This window comes from Eleginops maclovinus, chromosome 16 (assembly GCF_036324505.1).
Source record: "Eleginops maclovinus isolate JMC-PN-2008 ecotype Puerto Natales chromosome 16, JC_Emac_rtc_rv5, whole genome shotgun sequence".
Taxonomy (NCBI): Eukaryota; Metazoa; Chordata; class Actinopteri; order Perciformes; family Eleginopidae; genus Eleginops; species Eleginops maclovinus.
Window position 1 is genome coordinate 216,743 of NC_086364.1, and position 20,254 is coordinate 236,996.

Genomic DNA, 20,254 nt, shown 5'->3' on the forward strand with positions numbered 1-20,254 from the left:
ATCACATTTGGTCACACACACACATTTTATCCTATAAATTGTATGCACAAAGAGATTTCGCGGGGACTTCCACAATTGGCTCTGGGAACCTTGTATTGCCCGTGTTGGTGTATGATACTATGCTGTTGTAATAAACCTTATTATATACAAGCTGGTGTCTCCGGAGACTTCTTCATCATCTTCACAAACATCGCTACAAGATATACTTCAACAGGTACAGGAGAACATTCCTGCCTACTGCAATAACCCTGTATAACAACTCACCTCTTGCTGAAAGATAACTCTCTGCTCCATAGCCTCTCTGTGACCACTGGAGTCAAACCATTACATACTGTACATTCTATACTTATTCTAATAATATTCCACACCTCTCACACTCATTGTACATATTACATCCTGCTTTATATTATATTTTGTTTTTGTTAATATTTTCTGTACATTTTCTTTTTCAAAAATGTATATTTTATTTCTTGAATGGCGTAGTGCCAAAGGTTTTTAGGTAGATCACTGTCGATAAGCATACATCTGGCCATTTAAAAAAGATTGCACCCTTCTCTTTCAGCTGTCCCGTTTTGATTTGGGGAATAAGGACAAGACTGCATATACTTGAAGCCATTTATGGAGTCGTTAACTGGACCAGCTAGATCAGTGTTCAACAACTCAAGTGGTGTCTTTGCTTTATCAGTCAGATCGCTGTTCCTCGTTTGAGTAAACTTTCCCTCTATGCATACTTTACAATGTTTATCACGGTTACGTTTTGTACCCTTAATATGCATACCTACGGTTACATCCTGCAGCTTTAAAACATCCTCATAATTACAGTGACCCATAATCTCATGCCATGTTTGGATATCACGGCTGACATGACACTTATCTTCATCAATCACACTCGTATTGCAAATATTACATCTTCTGACAGACATAAATGTCAAACCTTGTACCATCCGGTAACATGAGAACATTTTTACCCTCCTCGTCGAAGAACACCTTGGCGCCGTTAGTTGTAGCAAACTTCACGGAGAAGAGTTTTTGGGGATGTATGATGATGGGATGTATAGTGCGTTCTGCAGGGTCACTTTACACCGTCGTCGTGTAGACCAGAGGTTCTCAATTGTTTTTCAGCCAAGGACCCCTTTCAAGATAGAGAATACATCAAAGACCCCCTCATTCTGATTTGGGATTTTGGCTATATAAATAAAAATTGACTTGACATGTATGTAGGGTTGGGTATCGTTTGAAATTTATCAATTCCGATTCCAATTCTGCTTATCGATTCCCCGTTTCGAGTCCAAAATGGTAAAAAAAGAGGTCAAATGTTGAGATAACAAAAATATCTTTATTCTTTTAAGCGTGAACTGAAAATTTCACAAACTAAATAGTATTTACTAAATGCATATAATACAAATGTGGACAACACAATGGAATGCAGTAGCGGTGGAACCATTTATGGATAATAATGTTTTGAGCTGCATGTTGTGTGTTTATAGGAAACCTACTGACAAGTCACATTCGAGAAAAATAAAAGTCCGTCGGAGCAGCAATAGGGGCCAAATGCTACAACTAAAGTGCATTCAGTGCACAGCACCTAGCTGTCTGCATCCAAATAAACAAAGTCAATATAACAGAGGGTATGTTAAAAATGTATGCAACTCAACAGTTCTTGTTAAGAAAAATCAGCATATCAGCCTTTTCTGGGCAAATAGTGTCTATAGTGTCTAAGGATATGGCAGGAATCAACTCATTGGTTAAGCTATCTCTGGAGGGAGGCGTGTACTTCGGATTTAGGGCCTTGGTCATTTCCCTTCAAAAAACGATTCAACATAACAGTATCTGTTATTGTACAAGTACCCTAAAATCCCACAAACATTAGTTTTTAACCTTGCATACCTAAATGACGGAGATTCAACCACAGAGAAGGGATGAAGCCCTTTTACTACAAATACCGTTACCGCTCTATGACACTCCTCCGTTTTTTCTACTATATACTCGGGCTCGGAGACCGCAAGACATCAAAGACTGTACATACCTGCAAACTCATAAGGGCTGAAAAAGGTGACAAACTAAACTGTTGTAGGGGGGTCTGGGGGCATACCCCCCAGCCAAATTTTGCTATTTTAACATGTAAATTAAGCATTCTGGTGTACTCCCATAAGAAAATAAAGGGAAAAGACAACATTTTCTTATGGTAACAATGGCACATTTATTGACCCATAAACTGGTCAGTTAAAAACATTTTAAATGTGAAAAGCATTCAGGACAGGTAAACAGTAAATCCCATTGGCCAAATTTGGCAACATATCAACATAATATTATTTTCATTTTTTCATCCTTTTGGCCTGGACAAGCCTTTCAAGGGCCCGTTTTCGCTGCTTGGCAATGTGCCTCTTTCGGGCCACACTATCGTTCTCCACCACCTCTGCCCTATTACTAGCAGCACTGGTAGATGGCTGGCAGCCAAACTCAACCCTCATTTCTCTGATTACAAGCTGATTTTCCTGTCGTTGGGCTTTGTCCCTAGTTCCAGCTGCACTAATGTTAGAACACAACCTCCTATCTACCTCCCCAAACTTCAAATCATCCCTTCTGAACATTTCCACCCCAGTCTGGTTCCTGGTCTGCAAAGTGTATTTAACAGTCTGCACAGCACTGAGGGTGGAGATCTTCATTGACGTTGATCGTTGATCAATGATGGTCCCCATGACACTGAAGGAAGACTCAACCAGGGCACCATGGAAAATTGAGAGGGCAGCCTTGACTGCCTGACACAGTGCAGGGTACTTCCCTGTATTGAAGACGACGGCCCACCACTTGACAACATCCTCTCCATGCTGAAAACTGGGAAGCGCCTGGTCAACATTGAAACGCAGAATTTCTTGGTCTGTGTCAGCATCTGGTGGCAGCAGGTGACCCATCATCTGTATGAGCTTCCTCAAATATATTCTCTTCATAGCTCTGACCAAAACGACCTGTACTCTCGCTTTGTACACGTTGCCTAGCAACGCCGCGCATGCGCATTATATCCTGCTCCGCTCCGAGTTATAGTAGTAGGCTATTCATGGGAAACGCATGAACAGCACGTTAAGATCTCGGCCAAGTCGTAATTAAAAGCAGTTCTTCATTATTTAAGTTAAGCGGCGGTAACGCCAGTGTTAAACAAGGTGTTAAACACGCAAATGCCGGTTGGTGTGCGTACGGTACTGAGTGTTTATCGGTCCACGGCCGTAATGAACATGTCGCATTGGTCCATATGTAATGCGCACGTTCTGTTGTTCCCATTGGCATAGAGCTATTGAACATTAATTTTAACAAAGGATATGGATAACATATAGCCCACGGCAGTTTTGTCCTTGGCATAGTTGAATAAGGAGAGTTTGGTACATTGAACTGACATACCGTGAACCTCTAACACCATTGTTTCCTCCTTCACCTGCAAATCATCAATATGCATATCACAGCGGTAAAACGGGCGAATTACAACAATCCCTGTGTGTGATGTAACATACGGTAGTCCAGCCCTAACATTTGCATACACCAGCTGCTGGAAACACTAACGCTAACACTTACCACTCCTTAACGTTGCTCTCCAATTTCCGACCAACTGGCTGTTCTTCAAATTCATCGGTTTCTTCCTCCGATAAAGGCTCAAACATGTAAGGCTGGATGCCAATAGCATCCATGGCTCATCTCTCACAGTTTCGCGAACTTCACTTACTTCTGTGGGCTCTGAGGCAGCCATGGGTTGCTCCTTGTAAACCAGCCAATCAGAGCAGAGCTCCTCATAATTATTTAAATGAGCCCCCAAATAAGGCAAGTCAGCTTGTTTCATTCTAGTACTAATTCATAGGGTTATAAATGGGCATGTAAAACCGCATCTGGACATATTTTTTGGATCAACCAAAGTCATTAGCCTTCTTTGTAGACCCCAGAGAACAATTTAAAATACCAGATGGATGCATTCTATGGCACCTTTAATTATGATTGTATAGGTTTTGTATCAAGGATTGCAAATCTTTACTTCAACTTGGTTTCTGAAATAAAACTTTGATATCATCTTTTAAATCATACATTATGCAAAGAGAAGCACAACTTTTAGTTAGACACAGATCCCATATGTGGCTCCAAATGTTACCAGCCTAACCACCAGTGACTATGGGAATCAGTCAAAGGAGGAACAATATTATTTATTGCAGTGTATTCACACACAGCATGACACTACACAACATGTGCACACTATGGCAAACTTTTAAGATGAATCTTAATTAATTTCTGAACATTTTCCCTCTGAACTTAATACATGTAATCAAGTTATTACAGTAACGATGAATAAGTGCACAGATTTTTCATATGGTTTTCAGTTCCTACTAGAAACAATGGGGAATAAAACTGGCCCAGCCTCTTAACGTCTGCACCCTTCATTATGTCTTTTATGTAGGTTGGCTTTGCTACAATAAGCATTCAAATGTAGGTACATGATTCTAAATGGAATCAGGAGTGGTGAAGTGTTTTAAGGTAATGTTCTTTTAATGACAGCAGTTCAAAGCAGTCATGTCTTTACAGTGAGACGTCATAACAATATACAGTACAGTTACATCATTACTTTCTGCTGTGTATTTTTAAGACTCATTAACCTCAACTTTAATGTTGTTGTTTTTCTTTTTACTATAACCAGAGTTTCTCAGAGCATTAAACTGCTACCACTACAAACTGTGGGAATTTATTTCTGCATGTCAGAATATTATCAAAAGTGTCAAAAATAACGCAGTAACTCAGTATCTCAAATACAGCAATGCAAACACCCGGTTGAATCAACTTCAAATGAACCTTAATAGATTATAAACATTCATTTGTGTCGATTCAGTACCATGTTACCTCATTAAAGTTATCCTAAAATAACCTCTAACCTTATGATCAAACACAAACAAACAATAAATACAATCAGTGGTGTATGTAACAGTCAGTGTAATCTATCCAACATATTCCCAGAGTGCATTGTTGTGATTTATGCGATGATGTTTAATGTCACAAGCCCTCACTTCCTGTCACATCATCAGCGCAACTATTGTTTCTGACCAATCAGCTGGCACACCTGCTGTTGCTCCTCACACAGCCACATGGTTGTGATGATGCTCTGAAGGCAAGACTGCAAAACAGCAAAGACTCTTCTCTCAGAAGAATCAATCCAGCTGATGTTACATTCAGCTGTAAGAAACCAGTTGCCCTATATCAGATAGCTTTGGTAGCTATAAGGTCAAAGCATCAGATGAGTCCCAGTTCCACACGTACCTCAGTCTAAAACGGAGTCAACTTTAATGGGCCCTACAACACCCGCTTTACAGACAGGCCCTTGGATGTTTTATATTTTCCTTGAAATAATAGAATAATGCTTGCCTTATCCATTACACTGAGTGCAGGTGGAACTGTTAGCATTAGAAACTGTAAAGTAGGTTGACTTCTTCAATATAACCTGTAAAAAACAGCATAGTCTAAATGATTAATGTAGAGAACATGTTGTATATAATTACTATATACTATGGAACTGGGACATCTGCATTTGAAAACAACTGGGATGTTTGAAGGCAGTCTTTGGCACTTACAGGACAACGTTTGTGTCCTCTTCTGACTTCAGTATTGGTTACCAAAAGCAGCGGGGAACCAACAGTGTCGGAGCAGGTTCAACTAAAACTCTTGTTTTCAGTAACACCCGTGCTTTAAAAGTCAAACACAGTTGTTCCAAAATATAGAAAAACTCCTCACTTTATCTCCCTGTCACTCTTTATTTCAGAACCTAATTACAGGACACTAGAGGAGCTGTGGGCTCCGAGGCGATGCTGGAGACAGTGAGGAGCCTCCTGCTTCACACCAGCCCGGCATCCTTGGCCATCTTGTAAAAGGCTCCTCTTTGAGCAATGAGATTGGAGGGCGTGTCAAACTCTGCCATCTCACCCTTGTCCAACACCAGGACCCTAGAGGATCAGAACACAGATGAACTCACACAGTACGAGCAGCAGAGACACACACACACACACACACACACACACACACACACACACACACACACACACACACACACACACACACACACACACACACACACACACACACACACACACACACACACACACACACACACACACACACACACACACACACACACACACACACACACACACACACACACACACACACACCTGGTGTAGTCCATGATGGTGTTGAGGCGATGAGCGATGGTGAGGACAGTGCAGTTGGCAAACTGTGAGCGGATGGTGGACTGGATCAGGTTGTCTGTCTCCATGTCCACAGCAGCTGTGGCTTCATCCAGAACCAGGATTTTGGTCTTCCTCAGCAGAGCTCGGGCCAAACACAGCAGCTGCCTCTGACCTACACTGGAGGAGGGAAAGCTTACTTTCATAAGCCAGAGGCATCCAACAGAAAATGTTCTCAGGATTTCTGCCAGTCTTTTATTAATGGCAAGGTTAGGCCTCCAAAAAAGCAAGGTCAGTTCCTAATAATAAAGGTGTCGTCAAAGAAAATACACAACAAAAGTCAAGTAGAAGTACAGTGAATGAATAGCCAAGTGAGAACAGTGTTGGCTATGAGGCCCCTATTGGCTATATTTGCAAAAAAGTACTAACTTTGCTTTCAAACAAAAGCCTGGTTCTCTGTACAGCTGAGGGGAGTTTGTGCTAGCTGGCATGGCTGCATAGAAATCAGTTACCTGAGGTTCTCTCCTCCTTCACTACACTCATGGCTGAGTTTGTCTGGCAGGCCAGATACAAAGCTCTTGAGATGTGAATACTCCAGAGCCCGCCATACTTCCTCATCAGAGTAGCAGTCAAAAGGATCCAGGTTCATCCTCAGGGAGCCTGAAAACAGCACTGGGTCCTGTGAAGAGGGGGAGGGATTTAAGTCCTTACATCATATAATTGGTCCAACTATTGTAATCTAGATTTCTCAGTCGAGGGGAGGCCCCTTTCCTTACAAGGGTGCTATAAAGCCTCAAAACTACACCTCCCACAATGTGATCAGACACATCATGTAGCAATTCAATGAATAACCCAGCATTGATTTTCAGAACATTCAAATTGAAATCCACACATGCCGTCTGGCAGACGGTACCGCAGCACCCGGACCAAGACCACCAGACTCAGAGACAGTTTTATACCTCAGGCTATAAGACTGCTGAACTCCTGAGCTCCGTGAATGTCTACTCACATCTGTTTATAGTACACACACATATATATATATATATATTATACACATCTGCCATACATATCTGTTTATAGTACACATATCTATATATTATACATATCTGCCATATACATCTGTTATACGTAATATATGCATCTGTCCATACCTCCTCATTCAACAGTGTTAAGTATTTAAATACTTTCAATGTATTCCACATATGTATATATTTCACATCCTCAAATCTTTATTGTTGTTATTGTAAATATTCTTCTCTCTTTTTGCACTATTTTATTTATCTTATTTGCACCATGTATGTTGAGTTGTTGGAGGAGCATGGGACATAAGATTTTCATTGCCAACATACAGTGGTATGCAAAAGTTTGGGCACCCCTCTGAGATTTCATGACAATTTGCTTTTCCTTTATAATAGAAGATCACAGCAACAACATTTGTTTTCCTACAAAGATGTAGACGTTTTAGTGTTTTCCAGACCAAAATTCTTAGGGTAGCATTACATAGTTTTATTATAATAAAATAAAATGCAAAAAATGGGATGTGCAAAAGTTTGGGCACCCTTATAAATAGCATTCATTTCAACACCTGTACGGATTTATAGCTGACAGGTTGCTGCACAAAATTGCTTTGATTAGCTCATTAGACCTTCAATTACAAAGACAGGTGGAACCAATCATGAAAAAGGCTATTTAACATAGGTAATAGCTGGCTGTGCCTGGCCTAGGTTCTTTCTTAGGGAGTGGCAAGATGGGGACCTCAAAACAACTCTCCACTGACCTGAAAGCTAAGATAATCCAACATTATAAATTAGGAGAAGGGTACAAAAAATTATCTGACAGGTTTAAACTGTCTGTCTCCACAGTCAGAAACGTAGTTGTGAAATGGAAGGCCACAGGAACAGTCCGTGTGAAGGAAAGATGTGGTAGGCCGACAAAAATAGGGGAAAGGCACAGGCGAAGGATGGTGAAAATGGTCACAGAGAAGCCACAGACCACCTCCAGAGAACTACAACAACATCTGGCTGCTGATGGTGTAGTTGTTCACCGTTCCACAATCCAGCGTACTTTGCACCAGGAAGAGCTCATTGGAAGGGTGATGTGCAAAAAGCCTTTCCTGAGTGTTAATCACAAGAAGAGTCGCATGAGGTATGCAAAAGCACATCTGGACAAGCCAGAAGCATTTTGGAACAAAATACTGTGGTCAGATGAGACCAAGATTGAGTTATTTGGTCATAACATGAACAGGTATGCATGGCGAAAAAAACACACTGCATTCAATGAAAAGAACTTGTTGCCCACTGTAAAATTTGGTGGAGGATCTATCATGTTATGGGGCTGTGTGGCTAGCACAGGTACTGGAAAACTTGTTAAAGTTGAGGGCCACATGAATTCCTTACAGTACCAGGAGATTCTTGACAAGAATGTTCTAGAGTCAGTCACAAAGTTGAAGCTACGCCGGGGTTGGATTTTTCAGCAGGACAATGATCCTAAGCACCGATCAAAATCCACCAAGGAATTCATGCAGAAGCACAGGTACAATGTTCTGGAATGGCCATCCCAGTCCCCAGACCTTAACATCATTGAAAATGTATGGATTTATTTGAAGAAGGCTGTCCATGCACGGAGGCCAAGAAACCTGACTGAACTGGAGACGTTTTGTGTGGAAGAATGGGCCAAAATACCACCTGCCAGGCTTAAGGGACTTGTCTGTGGCTACAGGAGGCGTCTACAGGCCGTTATTGCAGCAAAAGGAGGCAATACTAAATATTAATGGAATTATTTCTTAGGGGTGCCCAAATTTATGCACATGCCTATTTTTGTTTGAATGCACATAAACATGTTTCTGTTTGACCAATAAAAGTTATTTCACTACTGAGATGTTTCTGTTACCATAAGGTATAACATATGTTAAAATGAAGTTGCTGCTTCAAAAGCTCAGCAAGTGACAAACTGATGCAGTGGTTTTCCTAAGGGGTGCCCAAACTTTTGCATACCACTGTATACGTTGTATATGCTGTGCATATGACCAATAAAACCTTGAAACTTGAAACCTCTTGTGTGTCTCTGCACTGACCTGTGGTATGATGGTGATTCTGGAGCGAAGCTCATGGAGGCCCAGCTGAGCAATGTCAACCCCATCAATAAAGATGTGGCCCTCTGCTGCCTCAATGATACGAAACAGTCCCAGCATTAGGGAAGATTTCCCTGCTCCAGTGCGCCCCACAATCCCCACCTGGTAGAGAGACGGCAAAGGTTAAAGGCCAGAGACAATGCATAGAAAAGTCTTATACAGTCCAACACCATCCCAAATAGTCACATTCTATCAAACACGGCCCCTGAATTCATCCACAATCAATATGAGCATCATAAGTGGCCCCCTGCTGTCAGCACAGTGATGTAAAGCTCACCATCTCTCCGCTGCTGATGTTGATGGTGATGTTGCGAATGGCGAGGTCCAGATTGTGGCGGTAGCGCAGGCAGAGGCTCCTCATGTCAATGCAGCCCTCAGTAGGCCACCCCGGGGGGAGGCTGGAGGACTCATGTTCCCACTCTGCCTAGTTGTCAGAGGAAAGAACACACACAAACACGCACACACACACACACGCGCACACGCACGCACGCACACACACACACACAACATCAGGGTTTCTGCTACCTTTCTTGCCGGTCAAGTGTCCGGAAATTATTTATTTTACCGGACAAATTTGAAACTTACCGGTCATGTTTCAATAACAGATGTTACAAAAGCAACTATAATGTTAACACGTTTTTTTCCCCGCCCCCGAAGGCTAGAGGCTGATTACGCTCTGGTTCTTCGCCGGTAAAATATGTCGCTGTTTTTGTTGTTGACGGTTTTTGCCACAATAAGACTACCGGCTAACGGAAACCCTGGTTTGTGTGTGTGTGTGTGTGTGTTTAGAAACACAATTGTAAATGAAGGTTGTGTGGGACAGCATGTCAATGTGTTGTGTGGCCTTGAGGTCATCATCCTGAACTTAATTGTATCAAATTAAACAACTTGTATCATTTTGAATTTTGAATTTTGCCTCTCTCTTTAATCCTAAATGGTACGGTCTGTCTAGCACCAAGAAGAAGCAAAGAGCGGTCAAGAAAATCCAAGTACCTCCTTCTCTGTGTCCCTGTACTCTTTCACTCTCTCCACAGCCACAATGTTGGTCTCCACTTCAGAGGACATCCTCACCAGCCAGGTCAGAGAGGCAGTCAGCTGCACAGCAGTGGAATGACAGATAGAGAAAATAAACGCAAACTCAAACCAATAGCTGCTCAAAACACATTCTCACCGAACACTAGCTGCATCTATTCATAGTTTTTTCCACCCCCGATATAACGAAGATTAAAAACATTTTGATTGCAGATGAATTGCAGAATTAAAAAGTAATAACCAAAAGTTTTGTGTCATTTTTAGAAATCCCACTGACATTGGACAGCCAACCATTCAACTGTTTTCTTAAACATTGATTGTTATATTGGTACTGGAAATCATGAAGAAAAAACACTGGCTTGCCTCATGGTAAACACGATTATATAAGGATTTTACAGTTAGGCTAAACTTGGTGTAGGTCAATTTACTGTGTCTCTGGTAAAAGTCAAAAAGAGTGTTTACCTGGAGGGCATAAGAAACAGACAACCCCACAATGCCTGGACTGAGGCTCTCTCTGGCTATGACAGCAAACAAAGCAGCAAATGAGACGATGCAGTTTCCTACAAACTCCAGGCGAACAGCCAGCCACCTGAACAGAAACAGAGCAACAAGGAAATAAGACCAAGGTGCCAACTGAGTGGCACAGTGTATGCAGTCAGAGAGGACACTCTGTCTCCGACAGTTGCGTTCAGTCAGAAAGAGTCCTTAATGTCCCTCACCTGTTTGCTACTATGCTGGGATAGTAAGCCTTCTGGTTATGGTCCACCCGCAAGTCACTCTCACAGATAAAGCGCTCCTGTTCACCAAAGGCTCGGATGACAGAGGTGCCCAGCAGAGTTTCATTGAAGTGGGTGTAGATGGGTGAGCGGCTTACTGACTCCAGGCGCTTCAGCTGGCGAGATGACGCAACATAATACCTCTGGACAGAGGGAGGACAGAGACATTTAGTCACATCAATAAACCTCAGAAAAAACAAACCTTTTTACGCAAAATGTATAAAAAAGGAAGAAAACCAATGTATAAAAAAGGAAGAAACAAAATGTATAAAAAAGGAAGAAAACTATTGTTTTGTCATATGTCAACTTCCAACTAACCTGCACAAAGAAGTAGAGCAGGCCGAGAAAAGGAATGATGATAGCTACCAGTGGTGTGGCGATCAGGATAATCACACAGGAGCCCAACACATTCAACATGGAGCCCATGAACATCTTAATGATGCTGGGGATCACTGAGTCAATGGTGTCCATCTCCTTGGCAAAGCGGTTCACCAAGTTGCCGCTGGGGGTTCGCTCAAAGAAAGATATCGGTGAGCGCAGGACGTCATACAGCATGGAATGGTGGAGGCAGCGGGAGGCCAGGATGCCCCCAATGGAGATGGAGATGGAGTAACCAAAAACTGCCACACCTACAAAGAGCATTGAGCTTTTGAGATTGTATATATTGGAGAAGGGTGGTGCTGGGAGCAGAGCAACAGGCTGGCATGTGGTTTAGAAGGGAAATCACAAAAAGAAAGAATAGTACAATTGATGAAAATACCCTCGACGGGATTGGATCCTTTACCCCTGCATAAGATTTGCTAACTGGTGCCTCAGCGGCAGCTTTACCTGGAGTTAATTTTCTGTTTGAATTATTTTTTATTTTTAATGCTACAAGCTTACTCAAATGTCCACCTGGATAGTATTTGGAATTCAAGAACAAACAAGCTACGGCTAGACGTTGATCTGGCATTGACTTTGTCACATCTGTATTGTGCATCCATTACCCCTCCTCACCCTGGGACAGGCCAAGAGCTCCGTACACCCCCAGTCTCAGCTGTCTGTTGGGCTGAGTGCCATTGACCACGGGGTCGTCGGTCCACAGGCTCAGCCAGTAGTTGGAGAACAGCGAAAGCAGATGATGGGCAAGGAACAGGATCAGACTGATGCAGGACAGAAGAACTCCAATGGCTTTCAGATAAGACCAGAACACAGACAGCTTTACCTGGGGAGGGAGAGGAGAGGATCAGGCTGTGGTTGTATACAGACACATACAGCTCTGGAAACAATGAAGACCCCACTGCAGCATTATCAGTTTCTCTGGTTTTACTATTAGACATGTCTTTGTTATGAGCATGGGTCATTATGTCGGCTGTGCGGGAGTTGTGCTTGTTTTGTGCTTGTTTTCTGTCCTCTTCTGTGTCTGTGTCTGTTTGTGTGTCGGTGTGTGTGTGTGTGTGTGAGTGAGCAGGTGGTGCCCATCAACTGATTGGCTACGTGCGGTTCACCGGTTGGTCCACCTGAGGAGGCGGGAGCGTTTAAGCTGCAGCAAGGCAGTCCCTCTGCCCCTCTCGTCGCACTCTCCTACTCTCAACAAGACAGCATAACCGTGTCTCTGTGCAGTAGTCCTGTGTTTTCTGTGTGCTGAAAGCTACCGTCCAGACCCCTGTTGTAGCCTACCTTCTGTTGTTTGCAAAAACTAAAATAAGTTATTCTGTCTTTGAGAGACACGCTTTGTTTAGCGTAGGAGTGAGAAGCCCTTTTTTGTTTAAATCCTGTTTTCTCCTGTTTATTCATTAAGCCTCGGCAAGAAGCCTGTATTTAATTTAACTTATTTGTGTGGCAAGACTAGAGCTATATCGTGTTTCTTTTTGTGTGATTATGTCAGGCTGGTCTCACCTACCAAAAAACCCTCAATTAAAATTGACATTCTAATCGCATTCTCTCCTTGTCGCCGAATCCTTCTTGGGAGTGGGAAGAGTGGGGGGAGCGCGCAACTTTTATGCTGCGCCTAGGGTCCTCTAGACCTGGGCGTAACATCTTTGAGTTAAAGGACTTTTTTTGTTCTATTATTGTATTCTATAAACTACTGACAACATTCTCAACAGACACTGGAATGGTTGCCATACATGTAGAGATAAAGATTAAAGTAAAATATGGAGTGGTCTCTTCATTTTTTCCTGAGATGTATAAACAGTATGTATACACAAGGACGTGAACAACTGTCACATTCAGAGGGCCCCAGTGTTCGCTGCCATGAAAGGCCAGGGAGATAGGAATGCTAGGAATTAGTTGATTAGGATTTGAGACGCAATTGAGATGAATCATCTTCAGATGCAGTGAAATGCTTGCCTTGTTGGATAAACATTGAGAGGGAATGGCTGTGCTTCAGTATCGATGGTGGAACAATGTGACTGCATCTCTGTATTTACTTGTAATGTTCATCCTCTCAACTCCATGTACAAGACCCAATAAAGAGCCAGACAACACGTCAGTCTCTTATAGCTAAGCTCATTTTGGTTTTCCTTCATCATGATGAATGTTTAGTTTTTATTTTTGTATACCCCTTTTTTTTTTCTACGCTCTTATCTTTTTATGTTGTATGTTCTTGTTTATATTTGCACTGTGGGACTGCCAGAAACGGTATTTCAATTTTCTGTATGTATAACACATGTGACAATAAAGTGGACTTTGACTTTGACTTTGATGTTCTCTCTGATGGGATTTGAAGAGCCTCCACATACCTGTCCGGTGCTGGCCTTGTCGGCCTCTGTCAGTTTGCCCAGCTCGGGGTCTTTGGCTTTCTTGCTCAGTTCCTCCTTACCCGTCTGAGACAGTTTGGACACACTGCCGACACTCTGACTACTGCCAAAACACGAAGCAACATGTAGAAACATAGATGTTAAATATAGTTAGTATATAGAATTCGGAAATAAACGTGAAGTGTAAGTCTACTGAAAATGAACCTCCTGCAAGATCAATATGTATGATGAAAAGTATCTTGTTTCAAACACCAATCGTTCTTAATTTTCTGGTACTAAAATAATAATGCTAATGATGAAATCTCAAGAGCTTTCACATCCTCTTAAAGGGGAAGTCATTGTCAGGCTGAGTCATTCATGAACTTCAAGTTTGTAAGATTTGTAACACTTAAAATAAAATAAGAGAAGGATACCAAAACATTTCATACATGTATTCCAATTTCTAATTCTACAATTATACAATGCCTGATATACACTGATCAGCCATAACATTAGGACCACCTGCCGCATCTTGTGTAGGTCCCACTTTTGTGGCCAAAACAGCCCTGCCCCGTGGAGGCCTGGACTCCACCAGACCTATGAATGAGTGCTGTGGTGTCTGGCTCCAGGACGTTAGCAGCAGAACCTTTAAGACCTGGACCACTTTTGGTAGGTACTGACCAATGCAGACCGGGAACCCTCTCCAAGAGCTGCAGTTTTGGAGATGCTCAATCGTCTAGCGATCACAAGTTGGCCCTTGTCAAAGACGCTCAGATCGTTATGCTCGCCCATTTTCCCTGCTTCCAACACATCCCTGCTCCCCCCCCATTCTAACGAGAAAATCACTGTTCTTCACTTCATAACCCGTTATGGCTGATCAGTGTATCTGTGAGGTTTCTTTATGGTGTAGAGCTCCAACGTTGTTAAGTGTTACTCACCCAAGAAGAGCCGCTGCATTTCCATTCTCAGTTCCTTTGGTTCCACTATTCGGCACAGGTTCTTAATGGAGGCAGGAAACAAAACAAGTTATTGCAACCAAAGCTGAATATTTTAGAGGTTCACTTTAAAAACTAATTGTCTGGCTGTTGTATAGCTCAGTATAGAGCAGGCGGCCATATACTGGGGTTTGATCCCCATGCGGTGGACCCGGGTTCGAATCCGGCCTGGGTCCATTTGCCACACGTCTTCCCCTCTGTCTCCCTGTTTCTGACCTGCACTGTCACTATATTAAAGGCACTGGTTGCCCAAAAAATTCTTAAAAACAAAAAAAAAAACTAATTGTCTTACAATTAGCAGTTTACTGCAGTATATGGATTAACAGCGCCCACAGTATTTTAAATGCATGACGTGTCCACCTACTGAACTGACAGATATACCGGCCGAAAAAGTGCACATTATTTGATAGGATAGGCCTACAGAATACCGTTTGAGTTTAATACATTCATTAAAATCATAACAAGTATTTTTGTTAAATATATCTGGTTTCCACCTACTGTAAAAATAAATAAGATATTTAAGAAAATAATGAAAACAGCTATTCAAACCCCCACCAGTCCAAGCTCTCTGTTTTCAGTTGCTCCTTTCCCATCAAAGCATTTCCAGGGCCAGTTCGGAGCTAGTGCCGGTTCTTCCTCTGTCCACCGCAGCAGGGCTCTTTGCCCCGAAAACCAGTTCTTATTCGACCCCACTGTACTGCCCGTCAAAAGCCAAGAACTTGCTTATTTCTGAGGCTCGGGTGAGATTAACTAGAGCATTCATAGCGAGTAAGGCAAATTAAAGATGTTACAAGCAGTAGCGCTGAGCATAGTGACTAGAACGTGTCTACACACTTACACAAAAAACACACTTATATAAAGTGAGGCAACACTAACCAGGCTTAGTGTGAGGCTAATGAGCATCCGTTTGCTATTATTTCTCGTTTTGAAGAGCAGCACAATGCGTCTTATGTTTTCCTGTTGTTTTTTTATTAAAGCATCTATCGGGTGGAATCAGTTCGGAACCAGAAGCACAAGCAGGGAGCTAGAATTGGAACTGGTTTGGTGGGAAAGGGGGAAGTGAGACTCCTTTCACTCGGTGATGTGACACTCATGAAGTGTTGAGATGTGTGATTTGTAATATATGGTTATTTAAAAAAAACATTTTCTAAGATTGTAATCCCCGATTTTTGTAACATTAATCTGATAATGCCTTTTTTAGGTAACTGAAAGGCAACAGTTATCATTATCTTTCTCCTGATAACGTTATCCCGTCACAGGTAATCCATTACTCTCGAGGCCTGTGTGTATGCCGTATGTCTCACCATTGCTGTCAGTGTGTTCGATGGCTTCGTATGTTCGCAGAAACTCGGCAAAGGCTCCCTCTGTGGCCTTGAGGTGCTGGTAGGAGCCCATCTCTGTGATCTGACCCTCCACCAGGACTAGGATCAGGTCGGCCTGGGGCAGGTAGCTCAGTCCATGGGTCACCAGCACACGAGTCTGCACATAATTAAAAGGATTATGTTTCAAAGATGCGACTTGTATAATACCAAAAAAAAGTGAAAATCTACTCAAGTGAGCACAATTACAATACATTTTAAACCTTTAAAACTATTGTTTTAAACCTACCAACCAGTAAGATTTCCGGCTCTCACAGACCTGTTAGTTTTTCTTCAAGCCCTCCTGTTTCCACTCATTACCTGTATTAACTGCACCTGTTTGAACTTGTTACCTGTATAAAAGAGACCTGTCCACACACTTAATCAAACAGACTCCAACCTCTCCACAATGACCAAGACCAGAGAGCTGTGTAAGGACATCAGGGATACAATTGTAGACCTGCACAAGGCTGGGATGGGCTACAGGACAATAGGCAAGCAGCTTGGTGAGAAGGCAACAACTGTTGGCACAATTATTAGAAAATGGAAGAAGTTCAAGATGACGGTCAATCTCCCTCAGTCTGGGGCTCCATGCAAGATCTCACCTCGTGGGGCATCAATGATCATGAGGAAGGTGAGGAATCAGCCAAGAACTACATGGCAGGACCTGGTCAATGACCTGAAGAGAGCTGGGACCACAGTCTCAAAGAAAACCATTAGTAACACACTACGCCGTCATGGATTAAAATCCTGCAGCGCACGCAAAGTCCCCCTGCTCAACCCAGCGCATGTCCTGGCCCGTCTGAAGTTTGCCAATGACTATCTGGATGATCCAGAGGAGGAATGGGAGAAAGTCATGTGGTCTGATGAGACAAAAATAGAGCTTTTTGGTGTAAACTCCACTCGCCGTGTTTGGAGGACGAAGAAGGACGAGTACAACCCCAAGAACACCATCCCAACCGTGAAGCATGGAGGTGGAAACATCATTCTTTGGGGATGCTTTTCTGCAAAGGGGACAGGACGACTGCACCGTATTGAGGGGAGGATGGATGGGGCCATGTATCGCGAGATCTTGGCCAACAACCTCCTTCCCTCAGTAAGAGCATTGAAGATGGGTCGTGGCTGGGCCTTAGAGCATGACAACGACCCAAAACACACAGCCAGGGCAACTAAGGAGTGGCTCCGTAAGAAGCATCTCAAGGTCCTGGAGTGGCCTAGCCAGTCTCCAGACCTGAAACCAATAGAAAATCTTTGGAGGGAGCTGAAAGTCTGTATTGCCCAGTGACAGCCCCGAAACCTGAAGGATCTGGAGAAGATCTGTATGGAGGAGTGGGCCAAAATCCCTGCTGAGGTGTGTGCAAACCTGGTCAAGAACTACAGGATACGTCTGATCTCTGTAATTGCAAACAAAGGTTTCTGTACCAAATATTAAGTTCTGTTTTTCTGATGTATCAAATACTTACTGTATGTCATGCAATAAAATGCAAATGAATTGCTTGAAAATCATACAATGTGATTTTCTGGATTTTTGTTTTAGATTCCGTCTCTCACAGTAAAAATTACAGACTTCTACATGCTTTGTAATTGGGAAAACCTGCAAAATCGGTAGTATATCAAATACTTGTTCTCCCCACTGTACATTACTGGTAGGATTTTTTTACCAATTTTCTATGGATATCGACGGCAGGACTATCTCTTACTCAAGATAGGCGCTCCTCTCCCTCTGGGGCAGAGTCGAGTTTGTTGTTATTTATGGAGACATGGCTTAACAGGAAAATACCAGACTGTCTGGTGTAACCGGACGGCTTCACTGTGGTTCGAGCCGAAAGAGACAAGCGGAGCAGCAAGAAGAGAGGCGCAGGACTTGCCATCTTTATTCAAAAACAATGGTGTAACCCTGGACACGTATCGGTAAAGGACAGTATTTGTACTCCGGACATTGAAGTGTTGGCGGTGAGTTTGAGGCCATATTTTTTACCTCGGGAGTTCTCAGCTTGTGAGGAAGGCTAGCTCTGTTGTTGGAGTTAAACTGGACAACCCCTCCCACCCCCTTCATGCAGAGCTAGTGAAGATGAGGAGTACGTTCAGCCGCAGACTCATCCCACCTCGGCACAGCACTAAGCACCTGGGAAACTCCTTTGTGCCTGTAGCCATCAGGCTGCACAACAAGGGGGTAACCATGAGACTCACTGACAATAACCCGGACTGCACATCAAGCCTGCACTCTTGCACTTTTGCACAATAACTTTGACCTGCACTCATACTTTCGTTACTTACCTGTATATATATATTTTTTTGAAATTTGTGTTTCATATCCCTGTGTGAATCTCTACTGTTTATCTTCTTTGTTGCTGCTACAATACGCAAATTTCCCCACGGAGATTAATAAATTATAATTATCTTAATTATAAATAATGTGTTTTATTTTGAAAGTTCATGTTTGTAAAAGGAAGTAGTGTTTATGAGAAACGGTAATACTTGTCACTTGATCACTCAACATTCCATGCAATTTAGCTTATTGTGTTTATTTATTTTCTGTATATCATCATCATATATATCATCATTTATCATTTCATCTGCACTACTTCCAGACTGGTCAAACAAAATACCTGCAATACTTTACTCTAATTTAAACTACTCCGTTTCATTTTGCAGTATTCTTTAGTTTTATTTTATTTATTTTATTATTGTCTTATGCTTATAATATGCTGCATTGTTGGAGGAGCTCGGGATCTAAGATTTTCAATGCCATAACTAAACTGTAACTGTTGTGCATCTGACAATAAGAACCCTTGAACCTTGAACTGATTGGTGCAGGTGGGCAGGTTCAGGGTTAGCAGGAAGTGAAGCAGCGAGTGTGCTTTAGTGTTGTGACTTGACTAAAAAAGTTGCGGCACCGAGTGAGTAAGATTATCTACTCGACAGCGTTCATCTGGATACCGTTTTAACATGCTGTCTGCAAGAAGCTGGATGTACAGTTATCCACGTGTGTATATTAGCTTGTTAGCAAACTGAGTGTTTAGCATTCATTAGCAAATTGAAGGGACTCTTAGCCACAGTATAGCTAACCCAGCTTGTGCTATTGGCTCCAGGTTCCTGGTTTTCTGGAATGGAAACCCTGAGGATGTATATCATACAAGTGCTTCAAGTCAGTGACACAGTGAGGAGTATTGGACAATACAGGACAGACCAGCCAGCTGGACATCTTCCCGCCACCGTGACTCTGAGACCGAGAGACGGGTAAAGCTGCCGCTTGGAGTTGGACATGTTAAGGTTTCACTCCGGTTTCATTACTCATCTGAGTGAAGAGGAGAAATAACTTGGATTTTACACATTCTCAAGCAACACATCAGGCCTGCAACGTGGGGGTTTATTTCATTTTATTTTCCAGCTTGTGTGTGTGTGTGTGTGTGTGTGTGTGTGTGTGTGTGTGTGTGTGTGTGTGTGTGTGTGTGTGTGTGTGTGTGTGTGTGTGTGTGTGTGTGTGTGTGGTGGCCCACTGAGTGAAGTGTGAATTTGATTAAAGCTGAAATATTGTGACATTATTGTCATTTCCAGGTAAAGGGGATTATTCACCTGAAATTATTGAAGGTACTTTGAAGAATGTATATTTCATTTGTTTTTTTACAAGTTTAAAAGTAAATAATTGAGTTTCTATTTCTCAAACTGATTCCAGTGTGATATTTGGTTATTTCCTTTTAAAGGAGGTATTTTAACTAATGTGCTAAAGGTAAGTGGAATTGTGCTCATTCATTTAAATATACAATTATATTAGATATTGCTCAACTAAACTGTTCAGTGTGCGTATTTTATAGCTGATTTACCTGATGGGTCACCAAATACTGTGTAACACCCTCACTAATACTAAATGTAACTATGACTCGTTCTGATAAGAATGGGCTGTCAATCATCAAACCGGGTTTCTACGTGTTCATTTCTATTTGAAGTTGTACCAATGAATGTATAAAGAGTAGTTCTACTGCAAAGTTATTCTCCGTGGGGACTTCAAGCAACAACGACATGCCGTTATCTTGAATCTG

At 42.3% G+C, this 20,254-nt stretch overlaps 1 protein-coding gene across 3 annotated transcripts in view; it reads right to left on the reverse strand.

Moving 5' to 3' along the window:
- Nucleotides 1-4,500: 4,500 nt before the first annotated feature.
- Nucleotides 4,501-20,254, reverse strand: part of abcc1 (ATP binding cassette subfamily C member 1 (ABCC1 blood group)) — a 56,123-nt gene continuing 40,369 nt past the window's right edge. For 2 of the 3 annotated variants that reach the window (XM_063903008.1, XM_063903010.1), the window contains exons 19-31: nucleotides 16,161-16,335; nucleotides 14,800-14,860; nucleotides 13,865-13,985; nucleotides 12,138-12,345; nucleotides 11,460-11,770; nucleotides 11,085-11,284; nucleotides 10,828-10,954; nucleotides 10,327-10,428; nucleotides 9,611-9,757; nucleotides 9,277-9,435; nucleotides 6,716-6,882; nucleotides 6,189-6,383; nucleotides 4,501-5,963 (exon numbers count right to left, since the gene is read on the reverse strand). In XM_063903008.1, the coding sequence (XP_063759078.1) occupies nucleotides 5,855-5,963; nucleotides 6,189-6,383; nucleotides 6,716-6,882; nucleotides 9,277-9,435; nucleotides 9,611-9,757; nucleotides 10,327-10,428; nucleotides 10,828-10,954; nucleotides 11,085-11,284; nucleotides 11,460-11,770; nucleotides 12,138-12,345; nucleotides 13,865-13,985; nucleotides 14,800-14,860; nucleotides 16,161-16,335 (2,082 nt within the window). In that variant the 3' untranslated portion in view covers nucleotides 4,501-5,854. The remainder of the gene's footprint in view (nucleotides 5,964-6,188; nucleotides 6,384-6,715; nucleotides 6,883-9,276; nucleotides 9,436-9,610; nucleotides 9,758-10,326; nucleotides 10,429-10,827; nucleotides 10,955-11,084; nucleotides 11,285-11,459; nucleotides 11,771-12,137; nucleotides 12,346-13,864; nucleotides 13,986-14,799; nucleotides 14,861-16,160; nucleotides 16,336-20,254) is intronic. The other variant, XM_063903009.1, reaches the window with a different exon arrangement.